The sequence below is a fragment of the Cydia amplana genome, chromosome 18, assembly GCF_948474715.1.
Source record: "Cydia amplana chromosome 18, ilCydAmpl1.1, whole genome shotgun sequence".
In the NCBI taxonomy this organism is placed as follows: domain Eukaryota; kingdom Metazoa; phylum Arthropoda; class Insecta; order Lepidoptera; family Tortricidae; genus Cydia; species Cydia amplana.
This window is the reverse complement of record NC_086086.1, coordinates 11,359,415-11,383,731: the sequence shown is the minus strand read 5'-3', so window position 1 is coordinate 11,383,731 and position 24,317 is coordinate 11,359,415. Positions and strand designations below refer to the sequence as shown.

Below are 24,317 nucleotides of genomic sequence, written 5' to 3'. Positions count from 1 at the left end.
TTAGTAGAAGTTACTAAACACTATTGAACACTGATTATTATTATAATAAGCTCCCCGAAAGAAAAGACACTTTAACAATAAGGATGACTATTTGAAAACACAGAATTATCTTCGCAAGTTTGCAGCTAGCCGGTTTGGTGTATAAAGTGAAACTGAGGTACATACATAAAAAGTAAATATGGATTGGATATAATAATAATGAGCGTGGCATTTGTTCAAATAACAGTGACATGACGAACGTATTGTATTTTCGCTGTACTTATTTACGCAATGTTACATGTAGGTATCAGAGCCCGTACCATGAGTCACTGACAGTGTCAAAACTGACATATACGCAATCGCGAACGTAATTTACTTTCTATACATCTCGCTCGCACTAATTTGCGAGTACGAGCGAGATGCATAGAAAGTAAATTACGTTCTCGATGGCGTTTATGCCAGTGCCAAACTGGAGGTAGCCGCTCTGGTACACGTTAGTAATTGTCCTTGTTGTTGTTTGACGGTCCATTTTTTTTCATTCATTTATTTATTCTATCATAAGATTCATAAGTATTTCTACTATAATAGGGATGATGACACATGTTGAATTTTATAACAAAATCTAGTAAAATAGATAGCAAACGACCAATTTATCACAATAATGTGGATATTCAAATAAAATATTGAAAAATTCCAAAATTACAGGACCTGTAAGTTTCAAAATTTAAGTTTTTTTTTAACTTCCAAAAACGATAAAAGTAAGGGTACCATTCGATTCCTTATATTTCATGCAATAAAATATAGTATAGCAACTATATACATAAATGCAATATTTCACCGACAAAAACGCAATTTTCTTGTTTTGTCCATACTACAAGATGACGTCACGGCCCCTGGCCGTTTTGTATAGGGCGTTTCGCGAGTGAAGTGCGACTGTCGGACTTTGACTACAATTTCTGACTTTTGTGTTACTTTAATGCAATGGGTCCCATATAGACATTTGATCCTAAAAACAAACCCGATCGATTGATACCATAAAAAAAATTAGTCATGTAGCCTATTATCCTATATAAATACCTACTAGGTTCAGGCCGCTCGTGAGTTAGTCATGAGAGAAAAGAAATAGGTACTCCTCATCTTAGATTTTCTTTCGAGGAATCATGGAGTTCCAGGGATTTTAATGAGTGTCGCATCTTTTTAACATATTTTTAGAAGTCACATCGCAGAACCATTCTGATGCCAACTCTTGAAATGAATAATCAACGTGCCATTATATTACTAATAAGTGTAAGGCCTGAGTGCACGCTCGGAGCGGAGCGTTCGGTGGGGCGTGCGGTGTGGCGTCGGGCTCACAAGTGATTTGAGCAGCGTGCACTAAGGCCGCTCCTATACGCTTGCATTTGTTTAACATGCACGCCGCACGCCCCGCCCCGCTGCACGCCCAACTCGAGCGTCCACTCAGGCCTTACACTAATACGGTATATAATGTGGCTTTAAAGCGAAGATTTGTATATTATTACAATCACGTGCCAAAAGCGCAGTCTAATCGAAAGCTCAAATATGAGTATAACTGACAAAGTTTTCCGATTACGCATATCTCGAGATCAATATTTGTCGGCCAAGAATCAGAAATACTAAATCATCAAACAGCGCCACCGACAGAGGTATTATCTGTTTTTCACTCAAATTTGTATAATAACCAGTAAATCGACCTTCCTCCTTGTCCCGTCCTTGCGAAAAGTGGGACGCGTCAAGGCCCCACTCGATTCGGTGAATTAAAATACAATTCTCTCTAGACACTTGCGTACCTACCTATTTTATTAAATAAATTTTATTAAAAAAAGACTTTCTAATGAGATTTTCATTATTTATAAAATTATTAAAGCATGATTAGTGTTAAGTGTAAAGATGCCATCTATAAGACTTTGGAAGTTTTCGTGCTTCTCACCCTATCCTAACCCAGATTTGAAGTCAAATCCGTAAGCCAAATTCAGTCAGGTGGCCAAATTTTTGGTTTACGTTGGCAGATTTCTTCGGTGGAATAATGCCTGATTATTTGTACCGACTGTAACTCCTATTTTATTCATGCCTCTCGCGTACACGTGGAATGGTTCATGCTTAACCCTAATACAATACTCTCGTGAGTGGGCGTTCCTTGTCGCCCACACAATGTCAAACAAGATAAGCTATCGGGAAAGCAATATCATTCTAATGAAAAGGATTTGCATATTATAATATAGCAGCCATTTTGGGGTTTGGACGAAATTATGGGTGCTACCTAAGTGTGGTGAGATCTAAAATTGCTACAAAGATATAGGAAGAGAAAAGTAGATCGACTTAATGTATTGTCACTTGATAATCTAAGAGCACCAACTTCAACGAGTTTTTTCAAGCGCTGAACTTGTTTATCAAAACTATAGCCACCGCCACGAACTCAAATCTAGATCTTTTCGTAAACACGTGCTTTAAAACTGACTAGTTAACTAACAACTTGTTTGTATCTGCGAGGAACTGGATCGCGATATACAGGGTGGATTTTCTTTTTGGGTCAGTGAGGGCAGCTACCAGATCCCGTGCTTCTACGAGAAAACGGTCTTAGAAGACCTTCCCTTGATTTCAAATGAATGCAGATTGACTTTTACAGATTTTGGAAAAAACATACAGGATGCGAGAAAAAGGTAATTTTTGACAAACTTTTTTTTTTATGCCATTCGATCCCATTCCTATTGAGGATCAAAAGCTTGTATGGAACCAAAAAAATTTTCCGGCTAGAAAAGCCACAAATCGAGGAAAACTGTTCCCATATAATTTGTATGATATGAAAGCTTTTATTTTTCACATGCTATTTTTGTATGCCAATCGATTCCATTCCTATCCAGTATCAATAGTTTCCTAGGGGTCAACTTCAAACTTCAACATTTATTCAGTAAATAGGTCACACGTCAACATTGAATTTACATACAAGCAAAAAAAAATACATCGACAATTATAAAATACAACTGCAACTACCAAATCAAACTAACGTAATACAATTACTTAGAGATGTATACAACTTACGGTAATGTACTAAAAAGCCACGAATTAATAAAAATTGTGAATAAAATTTCACGTTTTCTCCATACCCATAGTAAATGTATGGAAAAAGTTTTTATTAATTTGTGGCTCTTTGGTACATTACCGTAAGTTGACCCCTAGGAAACTATTGATACTGGCATAGAGAAATATAGTAAGACAAGAGTGCTCACTCCATACATCAGTTCAGACTATTAATTTCAGTGATCTATGATACTGGATAGGAATGGAATCGATTGGCATACAAAAATAGCATGTGAAAAATAAAAGTTTTCATTTTCATACAAATTGTATGGGAAAAGTTTTCCTCGATTTGTGGCTTTTCTAGCCGGATTTTTTTTTTGGTTCCATACAAGCTTTTGATCCTCAATAGGAGTGGGATCGCTTGGCATCAAAAAAAAAGTTTGTCAAAAATTACCTTTTTCTCGCACCCTGTATGTTTTTTCCAAAATCTGTAAAAGCCAATCTTCATTAATTTGTAATCGAGGGAAGGTCTTCTAAGACCGTTTTCTCGTAGCAGCACGGGATCTGATAGCTGCCCTCACTGACCCAAAAAGAAAATCCAACCTGTAATATTAGCTTTCACTGAAATCTTATATCGTCTTAATAGTCATAACGTTTGGAATCTCGGGAGTTTTATGGAGGAGAATTAGAGAATGGCAGAGCATGGACGTGAGAATATCTAGCAAAGATAATTTATTTTCAAAGAAAATATGGGTACACCGCGTGTAGGTACTTGTTTTCTGAAGTGCCGCTGCCAATTCACGAAGCATACGAATTTCACCGACTAACAAACAAACAAGTTAATTATTTGCAGTAAACTGCCTACTTTAGGGCATACAAAATACAAATTTTACGTCTAATTTTATATGTAGCCGTTATTATAGTTAGAACAAATTATAGGCACTTAAGTGCGCGGTTATGAATCTTCCAACCCTTGGAAAAAAACATGACTTATTTTAAATGCAAACTACCTACATAAACGATTGCTTTATTCTTGTCAAAGTGGCCGTGGCAGTGAAATGGGGCAATTAAATCGATTCGCCAGTTGCAGTATGTTGCTTTTCTCATGGGAGACGGAGCACACCGCTTGACGTCAATCATAATTATTAAATCAGTACTAAGGCCACGTTGGTAAGTGCCTGTGTAGAATAAAAGTCCCTTGTATTAGTTTACCGAGTTCCATACTCCGCACTACTTATTCGTTCAGCCTTCGCATCAAGGTTACTTCGTCCCTTATTATGTCATCCATTATATCATATTCCTTATCTGTACCTGAACTTACTTTTTCTTTGACTTTTCTCTAAGTATATTTATTTCAATTCTTACCACGTATGCAATGTGCATCGAACAATTAATAAGAGCGTAATAAAACTAGCATATAATCTTCGAGCAAACAACAGCAGAGATTTGCATATTTGGTTTAAGATAATTTTAAACTGGGATTGCGATCAATTGATATTTATAATATATTTTTAGAATCTCAGGGCACATTGATAGTTGACTCATCAACATTGAATGATAATGTTCTTCCTTGACTAGCGTTAAAATGGAATGATGTAGCCCAAATTAATCTTCAGATACCTACTGAAAGGTTAGAGGATGTTTTTTTTGGGAACACCCAAATATTCCGAAATATGTTTTTCCGACTTTCATAACCTCGATTTTCATAATCCCGATTTTTTATATGTCCGAAATATCGAAATTACGACTTTGAAAACCACGAAAGAAGAAAACCACGACTGTGTTATTTCCGAATACTTAAAATCCGATTTTCATATGGACGAAAGCTTAAAGTTCCGATTTAGAAAAAATCCGAAAATATTTTTTCCGAATTTGTCTATTCCGAAAAATCATTGACCGATCGGAAATAAAGTAATTCGGTATTCAGAAATTCGATCTTTTGTAAACTCGGAATAATGAAATTCGTGATTTTCAAAATAAGACTTAAACGCACTTTTTTAAGTCTAACTAACCATAATCCGAATCGGAGTACCCCACTATCCACGTGGTCTTGTCTGTCCTACCCCTAGAGTGTATGTAAAAAGCCGGAGGAGCGGAGGGGAATCAGCCCTCGCCCGCCGTAGCAAAGCCCGGCGAAGAGGCTGCTAATGCCCGTAGCGCCGGAGCAGATGCTCCGTAGATGCCCGTAGCGTCCAACAAAAAAACTTTTGCCTAGGTTAGGTTAGAACTGCAACCCCACGAAAACAAACTGTTGCCAGAAAAGTGGGTTAGGTTAGGTTAGAACTGCGACCTCACGAAAACAAACTGTTGCCAGAAAAGTGGGTTAGGTTAGGTTAAAACTGCGTCCCCCAAGAAAACGAACTGTTGTCTGAAAAGTGGGTTAGGTTAGGTTAGAACTGCAACCCCCAAGAAAACGAACTGTTGCCAGAAAAGTGGGTTAGGTTAGGTTAAAACTGCGTCCCCCAAGAAAACGAACTGTTCTCTGAAAAGTGTGTTAGGTTAGGTTAGAACTGCAACCCCCAAGAAAACGAACTGTTGCCAGAAAAGTGGGTTAGGTTAGGTTAGAACTGCGACCCCACGAAAACAAACTGTTGCCTTAAAGGTGGGTTAGGTTAGGTTAGAACTGCGACCCCCAAGAAAACGAACTGTTGCCAGAAAAGTGGGTTAGGTTAGGTTAGAACTGCGACCCCACGAAAACAAACTGTTGGTCGCCGAAGGCGACCAGAGGGCCTACCGCGAACCACGTTCGACATGTTACCTCTCTGTCATACTTACGTACGAATTTATAAGTGCGACAGAGAGGCAACACGTCGAACGTGGTTCGCGGTAGGCCCTCAGCAAGCCGAAGCTGCGTAGGCGAGCATTTATTGTGCCTGCGCTTTGATACGCAAGGGCGAAGGGGCTGCTTTGCCCGTAGCGCCGGAGCAGATGCGGAGCACGAATCGATAAATTCGGAATTAAAAAAATAGGGATATTTAAAATAGGAGTCACGTGGAATCGGAATTAAAATTTTCGGAATAATGGCATTTCGGAATTCGTGATTTCAAAAATCGTAAATGTTAAATTCGGTGTTTATCACTATCGGGATTTTTATATTCGGAATTATGTGGTTCGGAATTTTAAAAAATCGTCTTTTGCTATTCGGAAATATACACTTTCGTGATTTTCATCGTTCGTAATTACGACAGTCGGAATTTTGATGGGTCGAGCATTTAAAAAACGGAATAATAAAATTCGATATTCTAAAATTCGGCATAAAATATTTCGGAATTATGTAGTGTACCCGTTTTTTTTTCCTAATATTTATATCAAATATAACTTACAATGAAAGTAGGTAGCACTGATGTTTTGTGTCCATCACCGCTTCAAAATCAATTACTATTTCTTTAACACGAACAAAAAAGCAATGACAAAAGTACCCAAATAGTTCAGGTACGTACTAATTATCCAATAAACACAATAAATGCAAACTTAAAAACGAATTTTCTTATGTATAAGTCAATGTTTTTTTTCTGTCATATCACAGTAGTGTCCGCAGACAAAAGTACGAACCTGCAGCGGTATCATGGTCGCGTTTTTATCACCTGTCATGTCATGCGTCACTTCCACACTTACTTGTTAGAACATGACAGGCATGGTGACAAACGATAAAGAGCCGGTCATCTTAGCCCTTCTGATGTTTATTTAAAATAACGGTATAGACGTCGAATGTTGATACGAGATCTCAAATTAAAAGTAAACTTGCCTCGTGTTTACTAAATCGCCAACCAACCTGATCCGAAAAATCGACCCATTCGTGGTAGTCATGCAGATCGCTACGGTTCTTCTTGTCTTAGCTAGACTTTTGTGTGTCGAAAATGTAAGTATTTTAGTGAGATGTGTTCGTAAAATACACCGTGATATTGAAGTGGTCCGAGTTTAAATTTAAATATTTAGAATTGGCCTAGAATCTGAATGAATATCTATAAATTAGACATAATAAAATACCACTCGACTAACTTGTCCGGATAAAATAATATACATATTTACTTTTTATTTGTAGTTGAACATATGCAACAACCTAGTTTTGAATAGTTTGACAATGGGTAAATGGCATTTCAAACTTATAAAATAACTTCAGATAAGTAAGTGTTTTTATTCATAAATTTCAATATTTTGATTTTAGACGTTGATATCGAGGAATTACAAAAGAGACGTGATTACATTCGATGAAGACTCGACTCTGCGATATCCATTTTTTAATTTCGCCTCTGAATCGGAATTATCTGATGAGGACGAGGATGATAACGGAAAAGAAATGGCGTTTAAATCTAAAGAAAAAGAAATATTAGACAGTTCAGAGAACAACTCAAATCTAATGGCGAAACTTAAAGAGGTAAAGAGAAAAATACATGGTTCAGTGGATGCAGCTGTACATGGAGAGCTGTTTTCGAGTTCTAGCGAATGATTAATTTATACAGAGCGTGAAGTCTGCAGAACATATTTTTTATATCGACGAGATTATCATCAACTTAATTCAAACTACTTTTTATAATTTAATTTGCTCTCGTATCTATTTAAATTCAAATTAATTACTGATCCTTCCTTGTCCTCTTAATACAAGATAAAACTCCGATTTAGAGAATGGGACGATGGATCGGTGATTCATAAATAATATTAGCTAATATTATATATCACCTATCGTACACCTACGTCACCAAGGTATTTTAATCATCAATTATCCAAAAACCGTAAGTTTGGTTTTACGGTTTGCATTACCCGCTCAAACATTTGCACACTCGGGTTTCCCACAAAAAATGGTACAGAGAACTCTATTAATAATTTAATATATGTAGTACGTCTGTTTAACAAACCTCACAACGCTATTTTCTTTAGCAATAGAGTTGGTAACACATGTGAAACCAGACACGAGTGAAAAGTGGGTGGCCTTGATAACACTGTTTGCTTTAGAAATTGCTCGATTGATTTATCGGATCCACTTTGTTTTGATCCACTTTGCTGCCGTACGCGATTGTGGTAAATTCTAATAACTTTCACTTTGAATCCTCCTCATTATAGCGCTTTCAGGGTTGCATCCTAAAGGAGGCCGCAGTTTTCATTACAAAAGCGACGGCTATCTAACTTACCGCAATAGGTACGAGACAGGGGGAAAACTAGCTCCGATCGGTTTTATTGCAATGTTTTCCTTTGAAAAAGAACACTGATAAATATGAAATGTAATTCGCACATTAACCCCGAAAATGTCGTTGGTACATAACAGGGAAGGAGGTAGGGAAGGTATAGAATCTACAAAAGGTTTTGCAAGTTGTGTGCGTTGCCCGTTGGTCACAAAAGTCAGAGTATGCGCACAGGGCTTATGTATGCCTTTTGTTTTTTTCTTTTTGGTAAGGAAACACAATCCTAGAAATACGGAAACGTTTCTCGATGGGTTTATTGGATCAATTTACTTCCATTTTGCAGTCGTGCGCGATCGTGGTACGTTCTAACATTCATCCGACGATGCAAACGCTGCTGCGCAAGTACAGATACGACGCAAAAGGTAAACTAGGATAGAATAACTACAACAGCGAAATAGTCTCAAGGATTTTAACAAAGTTCTGTTGCAGGTGCACTGATTCCCAGCAGTGTTAAATACTTCATAAAGGTGCAGCAAGGCCTCGGAGCGCCGTTACTGGTTCCTCTAAATAGCAAATCTGTTTCGCATCTAGGAGGTTACGTGAGGTAAGACCTACAGAATAAATCGACTTGGATACTTTCTCTATTTTAGAGCTGATTTATATTTATATACCAGCTGATACACCATTTATATACTAGAATGAAAAGAACTTGAAGCTGTCATACAGTACGTATCACATATGACTGGGTGGTGTAAGTCTCAGTGGCATTCTAGCACTGGAGTGGTACACCGTTAGCAGTGCACTTGTACTGGTTCACCTGAAAGTTCCATCTCTGGATGAACACGATGTTGTCACACTAGCATGACCTGGCCAATTTATAATTTTAACGTGCAGCTGCTTATCTCTGCCACAGAGAAATAAATATGCAACTGCATGTACCTGGATCATCAGTTTGATCGCCCGCCATAATAATAAATAATAATTCAGCCTTTATACGTCCCACTGCTGGGCACAGGCCTCCTCTCATGCGCGAGAGGGCTCGGGCTATAGTCCCCACGCTATAATCCCCCCCATAATTCCACTAATTCTTTTTTCTTTTCCCTCAGGTATTATAAAGAAGTTCCGCCAGTACCGCAAGCATTATATTCAAATCGGAAACAACATCGTTATTTTAAGCAGTAAATGTGAGACTATTGCATAATAAATATATGACCACGGTGGTAAAGCTGGTCCATTATTCACATTTATTTACTACAGCCCGTCAAAATCACGGATGATTGACGGTGACCCATGGATTGACAAATCAATGGTGATTGAGATTGTATATCGCACGAACTGTATATGAATAATATTTATTTCAGGACAAGTGAGGTGTGTGAGTAATAAGTTAGGTAATTCAGAAATATTTATTATTTGTATTTTTTATAACTATACCAATATACTGTATAAACCTTGATCCGGTGTTTTTTTTTAAATAGTTTAACGATTATGATCGATCTATACCTAAGGATGAAGTTTGGTGTGGGGACAATTTGAGTCCCAGGAAAGGACATAGGATAGTTTCTATTACGAAAATCATTCATTAAGAGGGTAAAAAGAGGGCGAAACCCAGGCTCCTATAGCCTATAGAGAACCGTGGCAAAAAAAACTAGAACAATGCTAAGCACAATAATAGCCTTGATACAGAAAGGTTAATATTTTAATCAGCTAACACATGTTAGGAATTGTGCCAGGTGTAGCCGAGCGTCGGGAAATGACAGACGCCGCCGGGATAAACAATAACGAAACGAAACAACTGTGGATACACATGGCTTGTTTCGTGTAACAAGTTTAGATTTCGCAGCTGTTAGCACTTGTTGCACAAGTAGACTGATTATAAGCGTAAACAATAACTACGACGTGGGAATTTAAGTTGGCAGATTTGCGAGATTATCTTCTGACTGTGTATGAAGGATCCAAATATAAGCGTGACGGCCTTTTAACTTAACTGAAGTTCCAAGTTTTATAATACCTGCTTCTATCGTTTTCGTTATCAGTTGGGTCTCCTTATTTGCAAGCCAATGGCATTCGGTCTGGGAAAACAGTCTTGCCCTCTTTGCAGCCATTTCTTCCCAACACCGCGATGCACAGTGCACTACGGCGATATCATAGGTCTAGTATAACTGTCGGTCTTCATTTTAGCGTCCTTGCTTAGACTCCACTAGACTACTTAAGACACTACAACTCTATCTGTCGGTTCAAATGCATACCCGATATTAACTTTTAGGACACTTCAATGATCGTCGTTTCCTAGTTATTGTACACTAAAACTATTAGTTGGTGTCAAAGAGCAGACGGGTGGTGAAAACCTGCTACAATGTGGTTTACACAGTAGCAGGTTTTCCTCACCATTGAGGTTTTATCGATGAACTTGAAAAAAAAACCTACTACAACCCTAAACAGTACACGCGTATTCATATTCAAATTGAATATTGTATATCATAGCCATGTAAAATAGACAATAACACTACAAAATACAAAAAAAAAAACACAAACAAAAACACAAATAAAACAAATACAAATATAAATAAGATACAAGTATTTATGTTGTTGAACAATCGCGGAAAAATCTAAAGCATTAGAAACAGACCTCGTTTAACGTCTCGTGGTGCGCATGCGCAAGAACATTAATCTTAGTTTTATTCACTTGTGGTTAGTGTTAGAACGTTAGAAAAACGACTATGTACAGCCATTAATATCGACGGCGATCGTACGAAATTACCCAATTAATTAGCCTGCCAGAGTCATAAAAAAGGTTGTCTTCGGTACATAGAACAGACTTGGTGTGGTGTTGGTGCTAAATAAGTGGCAAGCTTCACGTGACTGCTTCCATTAGATTTCTTTAGATCTAATTATAAAAAAAAAGCTTAAAACCAGTTGAATTACGACATTTTAACTGACCAGACAGTTAACACAGCAAATACCCGGTGACATCTCTAAGAAATAGTAAAGTCGATAGTTAAAATAGAACGTTTTTAGATCAGGGACGTTCATTAACTTTCGGATACCGATCGAGAAAAAATATGTTGAATGCAGTATTTTTTCTCTTACAGTGAAGTAGAAAAACGTAGGTAAGTACTTGGTAGATGAACCTATCCTAAGACCGGCTCTCAAATAAAAGGTACTGCAGCCACTGCATAACAGATATGTGTCATGTAAATTCCACTCATCTAAATTATAATTATGTTAATAAAAAAATCCTCCAAATGTGAAAAACCAAACCGGAGGTCTATAGAGGTAGGAATTCGTACTATGAATCCTGATTATTTTTACTCAGCATTGTAATGCAACACCTGGCTACAAATATACGACCATATTATACATGTAACGCGACAGCTCTCTTACGGAAGTATCTCATTTAAACAGATTAGTCTACCGCTAGTTTGTAAGTAGACACCTACTGCGCCCTCAAAACTGGGCTGTGGAACAAGACACTATGTACATATTATACAAAACAAAACCGCCTTATTTTTTGGGTTCTGACGGAATCCTAACACATATGTATGTACATATAAGTAAGGAATCGGCTATACACCAACACCAGCTTGAATCGTAATTTTGACGTTAAGATTTTTCCGTAGAATTCCAGAAACACGTTTAAAAAAAAAACAATTTTTACTCAAGTCTACTATTTATTTACTAAGAGCATCCACCGTACAACGTCATGCTCTACGAGTATTTTGGATGTTGGCAAAATCGTCATATAAATTCGATCTCCCAACCTGGCAATTTGTCCCACTGGACAGACGCCTTATTTTTTTTACTGAACTGTTGGCAGAATCGCAACGCGTAAGACTGTGACTTTGTGAAATACACTGCAAATTTTTGGCGTTTTATATACCTACAACCAATAATAAAAGTGTAATCGATAGACTTACTTTTTTGTCAAATATGCGTCATTGCGATAAAATACGCGTCACTGTGTAAAATAAACTTCATTTATTTAGCTAATTATTAAAATTGTAATTGTACTGTATAGTAAAAATGGAAATACCGATAAACGATTTCAATAAGTTAAAGTAGCCATTACAGAGACTAGTGTCTTGTAATCTTACACTATTTATGCCGCCTTACTCATAGGACCTAACGAACTTTCGGTACGTGACTATTTTCATAGGCCGACATATCAAGGTTATCTTTAACGGCGCTATCCTACTGAATTAAACATGCCCACGTCCCGAAGCGGTCCTTTGAAGTGAGAGGCCATTGGAATTTGTCGGATTGTGCTGGCTTTTTGTTCAACTTCCCGTTATAGACATCGACCGTGGTCGGAAGCTTTGCTATTCTTATATGTATATGTACCATCCACAGGCGAACGTACGTCTGAGGCCAACCAGTGTCAAGTAATCGTTGATTGCATGCAGTTGTTACGAATTTTGAAGGCACAATTATACTGGTTCGATCGAATCAGACCCTCGCCAGCCTCCGGTACACAATTGAACTACTTGGCCTGGCATATTTCCAAAATTGTTGTCGTTTCAGTCCTTTATTGAACGTATTTGTACGTGGCACATAAAACATAACAAATAAAGTAATTATCATACAACAATCGGTTGTAACTAGTCGCCATCAGATAAAAATAAGCGAACGAACTTCTCATCAGAATCTATCTAACCACGCCATGACTAATTGTCAAAGCGATATTTTATTCATTATAGTTACTTACATAGAACATAGGTATTTTTGTTCTTAAAATAACATTGAATTTAAGCAAATATTTTTGTTGTACGTAGAATAATGTAATGTGATAAACAAAACGACCCGAGTCTCAAAAACCCGCATGGCGCTAGGTTTTTCCGTAAACATATAAAATGGATTGATTCCTAAAATTCGACGCGTAGACGGATGTTGTTCTTGATAAGGTTTTGTTCGTTTTTGTTTATGAGGAAAAGTTCTTGATTTGTATTGATATTATCGAGTTGGTATTTAGGTACGTAAGCTACATCTTATCGACGCTAAAAATTAAAATAATTCTTATTTTCTAATTAAGACACTTCATTACGATCGAGCAATGTAGTAGAGGAAAAGCACTATTTAGAAAGGCTCTCTGTTTTAGAATAATATATTAAAATATGAATTAATAACTAATGTCAATAGCTCTGTTATTTATTATCATTTATCATACTCATTCACGATTTATATATTATCGGAAAAACACTGGGCAATAAAAATGCACGTGTCGGTAAAACGTACCTAGATGTTATCCGCAGGAAAGGAACAATCCTTCCTAACAATGACCCTACGCCATGACCATGAATCATGAATAATCAAGTAATCAACGTGTCTAGAATGACTAGAAATTCTCGAGCCGTTAGAAGTAAACAAGAAGTTTTAGAACCGAATCTGCCGTCAGTATAGCAATTTATGTATATTGTTTAAATAAAAAACAGATAGTGTAAGAGTAGGTCTCGACTGTCTCGAGATATGAAGACAGACATACGGACGGACGTCGCTCCATAAGGACCTTTTTGCCGTTTTGGTATGAAACCCTAATAAAAATGAAGAAAGGATAAGTAGTGTTTATAATACTTAAGGAATTGCAGGAAAAGTGCAGATACATTTTACTTTAAGATCGCATTCTTTCATACTGTAACGTTCTTTCTTACGGAGCGCCCTAGGGGAAAACTGAAAACTACCGACAAGAGGTAACTGTATAATAATTTAAATATGTAATTAGTTAATACTTATATGAGTGTTGCATAATTGATATATAACCTACCGCACCCTACCTTATGGTACCTAACTTCTAGGCTCTGGTTTGAGCTGACAAATTGCTCACTGTGAAAGTTCACGGACGGGGGTCGATATAGTAATTGAGGACTGACCGCAAGCTTCATAACGAATTCACTAATGCAGTCAAGGTTAATGGGCCAGTTAACGACTGACCACTCAATAGACCACTGACAGTTTTGTCCATATGTAATCAGTATACCCCGTTATCTTGTCGCACTGACATCGATTTTCCGTAGAGCGTGAATGTTTTTTTATCGACCATCTCGATATCGATGTTTATATAATGCAATATAATATTCAATGTAAACCGTAAACGGTCTTCAAAATCAGTTAGTTCATGGCACACTTTCGCCAGTGATAAAAGAGAGTTCATCAGTTCACCCATGGTAATTATAAGAAGCTAGACTCACTTATTGTATTTTTAGAGTAATTGTATTGTCCCATAGTTGCAATAGTCCTGGCTGACCTTACAATATTGGGGGTTTCGATAATTCCGAACTATATTCCATAGGCATTAGGTATACTGTTTGGTGATGTAACGAAGAAGTCGGGAAAAAAGCAAAAGCATACATTTGAGCTTCAATAGTAATTAATTGTCACCAATGTAAGATTATATCGAAAGGAACATATGTGTTGACATTCATAATTCATAAAATGTTTCCTTATATGGAAATATTGGTAAATGTATGTATCGCGTAAATCATGTGACCTTTATCGAATGTTACTGGCATCGGTTTCCTTCCATGTTGCTAACAGGCATTTTCCTTGTATAAGTAAAGCGATGCTGCGCGAGGAAAAAATAAAATGTAGTTAAAGAAATCGACATATTTTAAGCACATATATTTATTGATCCTAACTAAATAGCTTTAGGCACTCGTAACAACTAGTCTCTTTTTGCAAAACCGTATCATTCTGGCTAATAAATAGTTACGCCTACAAATAATCTTTGTAATAGAATAAAAATAATACCTTGTTATAGGTTACTACTACACAATACAGTAGCAAGGGCAAGGTCTTCATCTCCGGCATCTGACCTTCCCCAATTGAGTAAAGCATTGAAATTATGTTAATGACTCATTAATATTCGTAATTGTTAATTAGTGAGCGATTATTATTTTATCAATTATAGTTGCTAAAAAACAACAGTTTCCTCTTCCAAATGTTGAAAGTGAAATAATATTTATTTTACGAAGACGGATGCAAATATTAGTGCGCCCCGAAAAAAAGTTCCTTCTATAAATTGTAAACACTTAATGATGTTTATAATAATTTAAAGTGCGTCCGATGCTTTTTTTTAACACGCACTTTTGGTTTCATCGCATATGGAAGAAGGTTTTCTCGCAATGTTTTCCTTAAGTATCATTTTATAGATAAAACGATTTTATTCGAGTAATTCGAGTTAGTTGACTCTAAAACAATCTTAGATAACCTCATACAATTGTCCTCCGGGTTTAGAATTGACTTATTGAAAGGCGACAATTGTGTTGTTGTTACTATCTAATCATTTTAGCTATAATCGTGGACTCAGTACCTATAATCAAGATGTGACGGCACATGTTACTTGCTTCCTTTTTGCGTGAGATTCCAGGTAGGTATAGTTGATGACGTGTTTTCAGTTTTGCTTGTAATGAATTTCAGTTAACTTAACCGTCACATCATTCACATCAACCTATACCACGACGGTCGCTGCGGGTTATTAGGGTATTCATGCCTTGTCGGCAAAGTATCAGTATCATTACAGTAAGTATTTCATCCTGATGGGCGCGGATGCAGAGATGAAGTATATAGGTACAAACGTCGTCCATACTGCCAAGTTAGGAAAGAGCCAAGCAAGTTAGGAAGTTAGGAGTAATTTAGCGCGAAAATAATCAGGTTTAACAGCGTTTTCCCGTCAATATCCTCAGCAAATTTTAAGAGACGATGCTCGTAGTAAACTATTCTTGTTTCATGTGGGTTTCACATTGTAAGATTAGGCGTATTAATAATAAAAAAAATCGTGCGTCATTATTCCTCCAAATGTATGTTTTTCATGTAATAACCGTAATCTGGATCTCAACAAGCGTGTTACAACATTTTTTTAACCAGGTTATTACCAGCGCGTTACTATTCAAATATTCCGATTGGTTATGCAAACGCAGAGACTAGTTCTCGGGCGCCAGTATAACCTGGCCTTGAGATCCTTTACTATGATCAAACGGAGAGGAGAGGACACCTATACTCGTGTTGGTTAGAACTTAATAGAACTCAAACCTTGAGTCTAATTGAGAATGAACTTGGCTCCATATTACGAGACTCCATCAACTGTCGAGTCCCTTGTTGAGTTTTCCTGTGAGCATTGCGCAAAAGGGTTCTTTAATCTTAGTAGTCCTAAGTAAATAAAGATTGTCATTAATTATGACCTAAATAAGAACAGTGATAATTGTTGCTATTGAAATAGGTACCTTGTTTGTCCATTATTTGTATGTAAATTTTAAGGCAACGCGTCTTAAAAATTGTTTTGCCAACATTGCGCACACAAATTTACTCAAATTTATATCTAACTAGTGACCCGCCCCGGCTTCGCACGGGTTAACAAATTATACATAAACCTTCCTCTTGAATCATTCTAGACAGGTGGAAATCGGCCTGTTTCGAGAAAAGTCGTCGACATCTCTTCTAAATACCTAAAACTGGTATGGATGTGTTCCTCGTGATCTCTAGAATACGAAATGATCGGTTTTAGTTTATGGAGTGGGGGACGGGTCGAAAAAAAGGGGGGCAAAGATGGCGGCCGACCATTATTGATATTTGTTCACATCTTGAGTCCTATGGGACCGATCGGTTCGTGTGAGGTGTCGTTTGAAAGAGTATTAAACGTGCTATTATTGTTTCATAATAACCGTAGTCATAACTGTAGTCGTTTACAAAATATTTTAAAATATTTGATTTTATACCGTGCATGGATGGCATAAGTACTGATAAAATATGCGCCTAACTCAATAAATTACAACAATACCGCAATTATTTTATTACAAAATATACGAGACATTTCATTAGCTTACCAAAAACATAAGTTTTATTGGCGTATGATATTATATAACCAATTAATAACGAATTTTGTTCAGCATGGGTCACTACGCACCGTCACGTAAATGGCGGGCGACCGACGTAAACTTTTCATTATTTCTCGGGTTCTATTTTATTGATCAATTTCTGATAGGTACCATTTGAAAGGTTATTAAACGTACAATAAATGGTTTCTAATAGCCGTAGTCATAACTTTAGTAATTTACAAAATATTTTAAAATATTTGATTTTTTTACCGTGCATGGATGGCATAAGTACTGATAAAATATGCGTCTAACTCAATAAATTATAACTTTACTCCAATAATATTCTTACAAAATGTACGTGAAATTTCAGTAGCTTTCCAAAAATATAAGTTTTATTGGTGTATGATATTATATAACCAAGTAATTACGAATTTTGTTCAACATGGGTCACTAAGCGCCGTCACGTAAATGGCAGGAGATCGGTGTCAACTTTTCATTATTTCTCGGGTTTTATTTTATTGATCAGTTCGTGATAGATACCATTTGAAAGAATATTAAACGTACTATTATTGGTTTTCAATAACTGTAGTCATAACTTTAGTCATTTTCAAAATAATTGAAAACATGATTTTTTACCGTGCATGCACATAAGTACTGCTAAAACATGGTTCTAACTTAATAAATTATAACTTTATCGCAATTAATGTATTTACAAAATATACGAGACATTTCATTATCTTTCCAAAAACATAAGATTTATTGGTGTAAGATATTATATAACCAAGTAATAATGAATTTTGTTCAGCATGGGTCACTGCGCACCGTCATATAAATCCCAACAAACAATTAGGCGACACTTAGCACCTATTTTCTTACCTAAAGACAGCCTGGCTCTAGAATAGCTACATCTATAGTCTTAGTTTACAGTTTACAGGCTCTGGTGAGATAAAAGTGTTTAAAAGGTTCATCTAAAGATTTAAGATCTACAGTAGCTGTTTTGGGCGCTATATTGCATGTTAAGCTGCTAGTATTATAGCTTATAGCTCAAAGTGAATTGAACAACCTTAACATCTATATGAGTAATAATCTGCAATTTGCACTTAAGGTTCTAAACGTGTGATAAAGCCTTCTACTTATAGCTTTTTATATCGCAATCGCTACTTAACTCTCTTGTATGACTTACAGTCGAACAGAGAAGTTATGAGTCGCTATTATAGATCTAAGATCATGTAGTTACAGACGAGCGTTATTTAAATACCGTAGTACATCTTATAACTGTCAATAGAGTCATACTTACAAGCTAAAACTACAATGCCAAACGCCAATGAATCAATAGGTAAGCAAAAACTATAAATTAGACCGTAAAATAAAATAGTAAATAAATATAATATAGATAGTTTACTCAATATTGACCTTATCTTACTATTACTATACTTAAAACCGGACTTCACGGATAGTTATTATGTGGACATACGCTGCTACTCAAATAGTAGTCACTTATTTTGCATCCTGGAGCGTGCGGCGACAAATATCTCTTTAACGCCACAAGCCTCAGATCTCACTAAAAAGGTGATTTTAAATTATTAACTACGGAGTGGGTTTGAAAACGTTTTACGTGTAGACGCGTGAGTCAAATAACAACACAGATATTAAGTACTTCATATGCAGTGGTTTTGCAATCATGAAAGCTACGAACTTAACGATGTTATGAACCTAGAACTGGGCTTTTGTCAAAAGAGTCAAACTATACTTAAGTTTCCTGTGATAAAAAAACAAAACAAACAAACCATCATTTATATCGATATTTTATCATTTTGGATACCTACATTATAAAATGTACTGTCAAACAATAATAGAATGCTGCTGGTCTACCAGGCGCTCGCCGCGCCGTGTGTTTGCTTGCTTGGCGAAATTGGTCCTGGCATACCTACATATATGTTTATAGTTGTACGGTAACTAAACAATATTTTTGGAAAGTTAATAAATAGTTTGCTGATTTTACTCTAAAAATTTCACGCTATATTTACTACATTATCTCTTTCTCAAATTATTTCAGTCACTAAGCAAACCTCTAAGGTAAAAATTAAACATTTTCTTTAATATTTTTAAAATGGTTATTTTGGGCCTCAGATTTCAAACAATCGAGTATTCACAGAAAATTTAATATGCTTGCAAATGGTATCCACCATGTATCAGAAAAATAGAACCTGAAATATAATGAAAACTCAACGATGGCCGGGCTCCATTTACGTGACGGTGCACAGTACCCATGCGGAACAAAATTCATGATTACTTAGTTATACAACATTATAAAGCAATAAAACTTATATTTTTGGATAGCTCATAAAATTTCCCGTATATTTTGAAAATATTTATTGCGGTAATGTTATAATCTATTGAGTTAGAAGCATGTTTTACCAGTACTTATGTCCATGCACGGTAAAAATCATATATTTTCAATTATTTTGTAAATGACTACAGTTATGACTACGGTTATTAGAAACCAATTATTGTACATTTAACATTCTTTCTAATGGTATCCATCACCAATTGATCAGTAAAATAGAACCCGAGAAACAATGAACAGTTGTGGTCGGTCGCCCGCCATTTACGTGACGGTGCGTAGTGACCCATGCTGAACAAAATTCATCATTACATGGTTATATAATACCATACACCAATAAACCTTATGTTTTTAGAAAGCTAATGAAATTTCTCGTATATTTTGTAATAACATTAATTGCGGTAAAGTTATAATTTATTGAGTTAGACGCATGTTTTGTCAGTACTTATGCCATCCATGCACGGTAAAAAATCATATATTTTAAAATATTTTCTAAACGACTACAGTTATGACTACAGTTATTATGAAGCAATAATAGCACGTTTAATACTCTTTCAAACGACACCTGAAACGAACCGATCGGTCCCATAGGACTCAAGATGTGAACAAATATCAATGCTGGTCGGCCGCCCACATTCCCCCCCTTTTTATCGACACGTCCCCCTCTCCATAAACTAAAACCGGTCAATTCGTATTCTAGAGACCACGAGGAACACATCCATACCAGTTTTAGGTATTTAGAAGAGATGTCTACGAAAATCGTGAAGGAGACGACTTGTGTTTAATTTAACGCCAGACTATTCTATCTATTTAAAAAAAAAACGCATCAATATCCGTTGCGTAGTTTTAAAGATCTAAGCATACATACAGACAGACCGCGGGAAGCGACTTTGTTGTGATAGTGATAAGGTAGAAACTGAGTGGATTCCTAAAATTAAGACACTAGTTATCGTTTATATTATAAAACTTTATATGGGAGAGGGCTTAGGTATACTGGTTCTCCTGGGCCTTCATGTCACCCGTGTTATTTCGGTTATCTCTCAATCTCTCGCAAACTGGGTGTCGCAACGCAACCTCTGTGATGGATCTACCATGGCGTGCGCTTCGACCTACTTCGCATTACTGAAATAACTTCAAAGAATAATCGATTGATGCTATCTGGACGTAATAATTACAATGACTTTCCGTTCGCTTCATAAGGTTACTGTAATGGGGATTATTGTAGTGTCACCGGATTTACGTGAAATTACGCTTCAAATCTGGCCTGGAAATAAGCATATTTTAATTAAGTGGAAATGGGACGACCTTTTGATTATTTTTAACCGACTTTCTTCTCATAATAGACTTATAAAGGAGCGAAAAATAATTCCATACAAATGTTTAAAAGCTCCCAAATTCCATATTAATCAAATACTGAATGCAAATAAAATTAGACGCGGAGGCACAGATATGATTGTCAAATACATCAAATTGTGTAAAAATCCGGAGAGAAATGTCCGTATGGCGAAGCCTTTCTTCACTATCCTTTTAAATTCCTTTAACAACATTTTATTTCAAAAATAAGAATAGCTGAAATTATTTAAGAAAAGTTTTCTGCGAAATTCTACTGTTACAAATTGAATTTTCGTGCCTAAATGTCCTAGGCAGTCCATGTCTACATTTCCTGTTTATATTGAACCATATTCAATATAGATATCTAATCAATATCTTTATCTGGCTTATCATTTAACACCCGACAAGGAACATGTTGAGATTTTGTGCACCTGTGTGATAACATTGGTAAGCTGATAAGAGAAGTGTTTTCAAAAATGTTGCTATTATTATCACCAGAGACCCGTTTCTCAAAAGCTTGTAAGTAATAATACAAGTGGAAGTCCCTTTCTAACAAAAGCTGTCAAAAAGTGACATCCGCTTGTATTACAATTTACAAGTTACAAGCTTTTGAGAAACGGGCCCCAGGTACCATAAGAGAACACAAAGAAAACTGCAAGACTGAAAATGGCGACTGAGTAATCGCAGCTAAATTCCAGGTACAAGATAGGTGTGTCACAAAATATAAATAAGACTGCTTTTGCAAGTCATAGTAGTATACATTGAAGAGAAATGAAGATGAGTCCCTTACAAAATTACCCATTTTCATAAAACATACGAGGTAAGAGATGTCCAAGGCCTCTGCAATATTTATTGTTTTATTCAGACTCCTAATGGGAATTATTATGTTCACATAATTATGATTACTAGTGTCAAGGCCAAAAAATATAAAAGGTCTTGACATTAATAAAACATTGTATAACCATAATCTATGTCTATATGTATAGGCAAATGTATTGTCAATTCTTGACGCTGGTACCAGTGGTACCTATTTACAAGTGTGGGTGGCAAAGTCATCAAATAAACAAGGGAGAATCGGTATTATAGGTACCGATATTATACCGATTCTCCCTTGTTTCATAATGAAATTCTAACATTGGCCATGAAAAGTCAGAAGGTGTTCTGACTTTTCATGGCCAATGTTAGAATTTCATTATCATGCAGTGCTGTAATCATTCTAATGTATTTTGTATTGTTGAAAGGTAAATAATGAGTCATACCAAATAATATTAAAGTGATGCATCAAATGAAATGATAAGTAATTACCTACAGAAAATTCTTACTACTTGAATAGTTTTAGGACTGAAAGTTGTTTAATGGAACCTTTTTCCTTTGCATACAAAAATAAGTGAACCATAAACTGTTGATCTAACAGTAAATTTCCCAATGTTAGCCACATGGCCACATGTCCTTTATACTTTTTGTGGATAGGTATTAGTTGAAGGTATTAGAGAGCCGACAACCCATCATACAAAATAGGTGCAAATTATGATGTTTAGTGTCTGAAACCCTGCCGGTGAAAACCTATAATCTATAATTTTTGCCAATATAAACCTGCATAGGCACAGGCTAAACCTTTATGCACCTTTTGAAGTGATTTCAAAACTCACATTTAAAATGATAAAAGTTATTACAAGAAAGCTTAGCTTTAGCAAATTTTTCATTAGTATTAAAGTTCTAAAAATGTCTATGAGATGTAAATATTATGCATTTAAATCTTACCATGTTTTTCTAATAGTCAGAAGATGTTTACTGGGCCTCTTCCCGCTCGCATCAGTAATAACTGAGAACCTGTCACTCAGGCTCCTCTTGACCTCCGGTAGCCGGAGCCTGTCCCCCGACGACAGGCGCAGGGACTTCCCAGTCACCAGCGACTGAGACTTTTTTGACTTCAATTCTACATCCTCCTCTCCAACAGTGTCAGTCACTTCTAGCTTTGTCTGCACTTGTAATGAGACCTTTTTAGCGTGCGACCTCCTTTTAGATAACCTCAAACTAGCATTTTCTTTGCATTCGGTAATTTCTCTACTCTTATTGTATCCATGTTCACATCCATTCCCAAAACCTTGAACGAAACACAGCATAATTTCGTCTGGATATGACTCCTTCATTTAGAAGGTCATCCGACACGTAGCTCGATTAAGGTCACTCTCGAAAGATTCGATTAGTTTTCATCTCAGATGAAGAAAGCGAGTCGATGAACATTATATTCACCAAATTGATGAGATTGTCAAAAGTACGTTAGGCACTCAGAAGAGTCAGAAGTAAACAATATAACGTCACTGTTTGTAAACCGAAACAATCACACCGTTAGATTTATTAATGCTGCCAAATATAGTTTCTTTTAGAGAATTTACAGGGAATTTTGCACATATGTTCTGTTTATGTAATTAAACAAAAAACTTTTAAAAAGTAAAATGACATTTCTGTCAATAGTGTCAATAGCCGGGCCAATTGCGTTCGGAAACACGTACGCGGTGTGTAACAGCTGTTAAGCAACTGAAATGAAACGCCAAGAAGCGCCTCCCGCCTCACGGGCTCACCGGCTGCCTTGCGAGCGTTGCGAGTTGCGTTCTCGCGTCTCACCTCACCGCTTCGCTGACTTGCCCCGTGTGTGGGCTTGACTGACCAACTGACGCAGCTACCACACGTGTAGGCCCGCATACTTGCTTACTATTATAGTTGACCCAATAATTATGTAGTGCAATACACAATATACACAAGGAGTAATTAAATACGTTAGCTACAAAGAAAACTTCTTGACAGAGCAATAACAAATATACTTACTTACACAAAACTTATATTTTAAAAACATGAAAAAAACATACACACTTCACATACTTCAAAAGAATTAAGTACCTAATTGAGTGAATCAACTTTTAGTTTGCCTCCATACAAAAATGGTGTGTCCCTGGCGGTCTAGCATAAGTTGCGTTCTCGCGCGCGAGTCCATACTTGAAGTCGCGCTTGATGTATGGAGTCGCGCGCGAGAACGCAACTCATGCTAGACCGTCTGATTTTTGTATGGGTGCAAACTTTTTTCTGGTGCGTTAGGTAGGTACCGTACAAAATGTAACTATTAATCTGATCAAGTTGTTAATTTTAATGTGTTAATTAAATACTTATAGCTCTAATAATACCCGTGTTAACAAAAAAGTACTACCTAAAAAAATCTGCATGGTTTCTGAAAAATCGAGGGAGCTAGGGAGTCTAGGGACACGAAATCAATGTTCTAAAAGTTGATTCACCTAATTAACATCCAATTTTATAATGATATATTTTATATTTTACGGGATCTGACACCCGATATAGGACTATAGGATCGTGGAGTCAGGTTTCAGGTTACATCTATACCTATGTAGGTAATCTATAAGATCATTACAATAATACTCTATAGTCTATAGGTATAGGTAATATAATATTGAATAACTAACTCACGAGTCTACATTGCGATATATACGATCAATACTGAAAAGCTAAGTGAAACAGGATCACCTGGGTTACCGGGAACCAAACTTGACACCCCCTTATTTAACGATGTTAAGCTTATGTTAGAACTAGAAGGCAGGCACTGTTGTTATGCTTAACAAATATTTTCAACAGGAACGTGTCACTCAGTATTTATTTTACGCTTAGCTTGTACTTAATAAGTGGACAGGTAAGTGC

General features: G+C 36.4%; 3 protein-coding genes across 3 annotated transcripts in view; 1 reads left to right on the top strand and 2 right to left on the bottom strand.

The window, feature by feature from the left end:
• The window catches only part of LOC134656435 (polyubiquitin-C), a 90,151-nt gene that overhangs the window by 20,697 nt on the left and 45,137 nt on the right, over positions 1-24,317 (bottom strand). The window lies entirely within an intron of this gene.
• The window catches only part of LOC134656442 (GRAM domain-containing protein 2B-like), a 75,244-nt gene that overhangs the window by 29,700 nt on the left and 21,227 nt on the right, over positions 1-24,317 (bottom strand). The window lies entirely within an intron of this gene.
• Positions 6,695-9,336, top strand: LOC134656382 (uncharacterized). Its single transcript, XM_063511898.1, has 5 exons — positions 6,695-6,874; positions 7,181-7,390; positions 8,476-8,554; positions 8,622-8,736; positions 9,239-9,336. The coding sequence occupies exons 1-5, from the start codon at positions 6,821-6,823 to the stop codon at positions 9,312-9,314; spliced, it is 534 nt and encodes a 177-aa protein (XP_063367968.1). The 5' UTR covers positions 6,695-6,820; the 3' UTR covers positions 9,315-9,336.

What these genes read in the sequence shown, in the direction of transcription:
- LOC134656382 (XM_063511898.1), top strand. Translation starts at nt 6,821, where the DNA reads ATGCAGATCGCTACGGTTCTTCTTGTCTTAGCTAGACTTTTGTGTGTC. An exon ending in GACTTTTGTGTGTCGAAAAT is followed by an intron (nt 6,875 to 7,180) that starts GTAAGTATTTTA and finishes TTTTGATTTTAG; the next exon opens with ACGTTGATATCGAGGAATTA. An exon ending in TAATGGCGAAACTTAAAGAG is followed by an intron (nt 7,391 to 8,475) that starts GTAAAGAGAAAA and finishes TCCATTTTGCAG; the next exon opens with TCGTGCGCGATCGTGGTACG.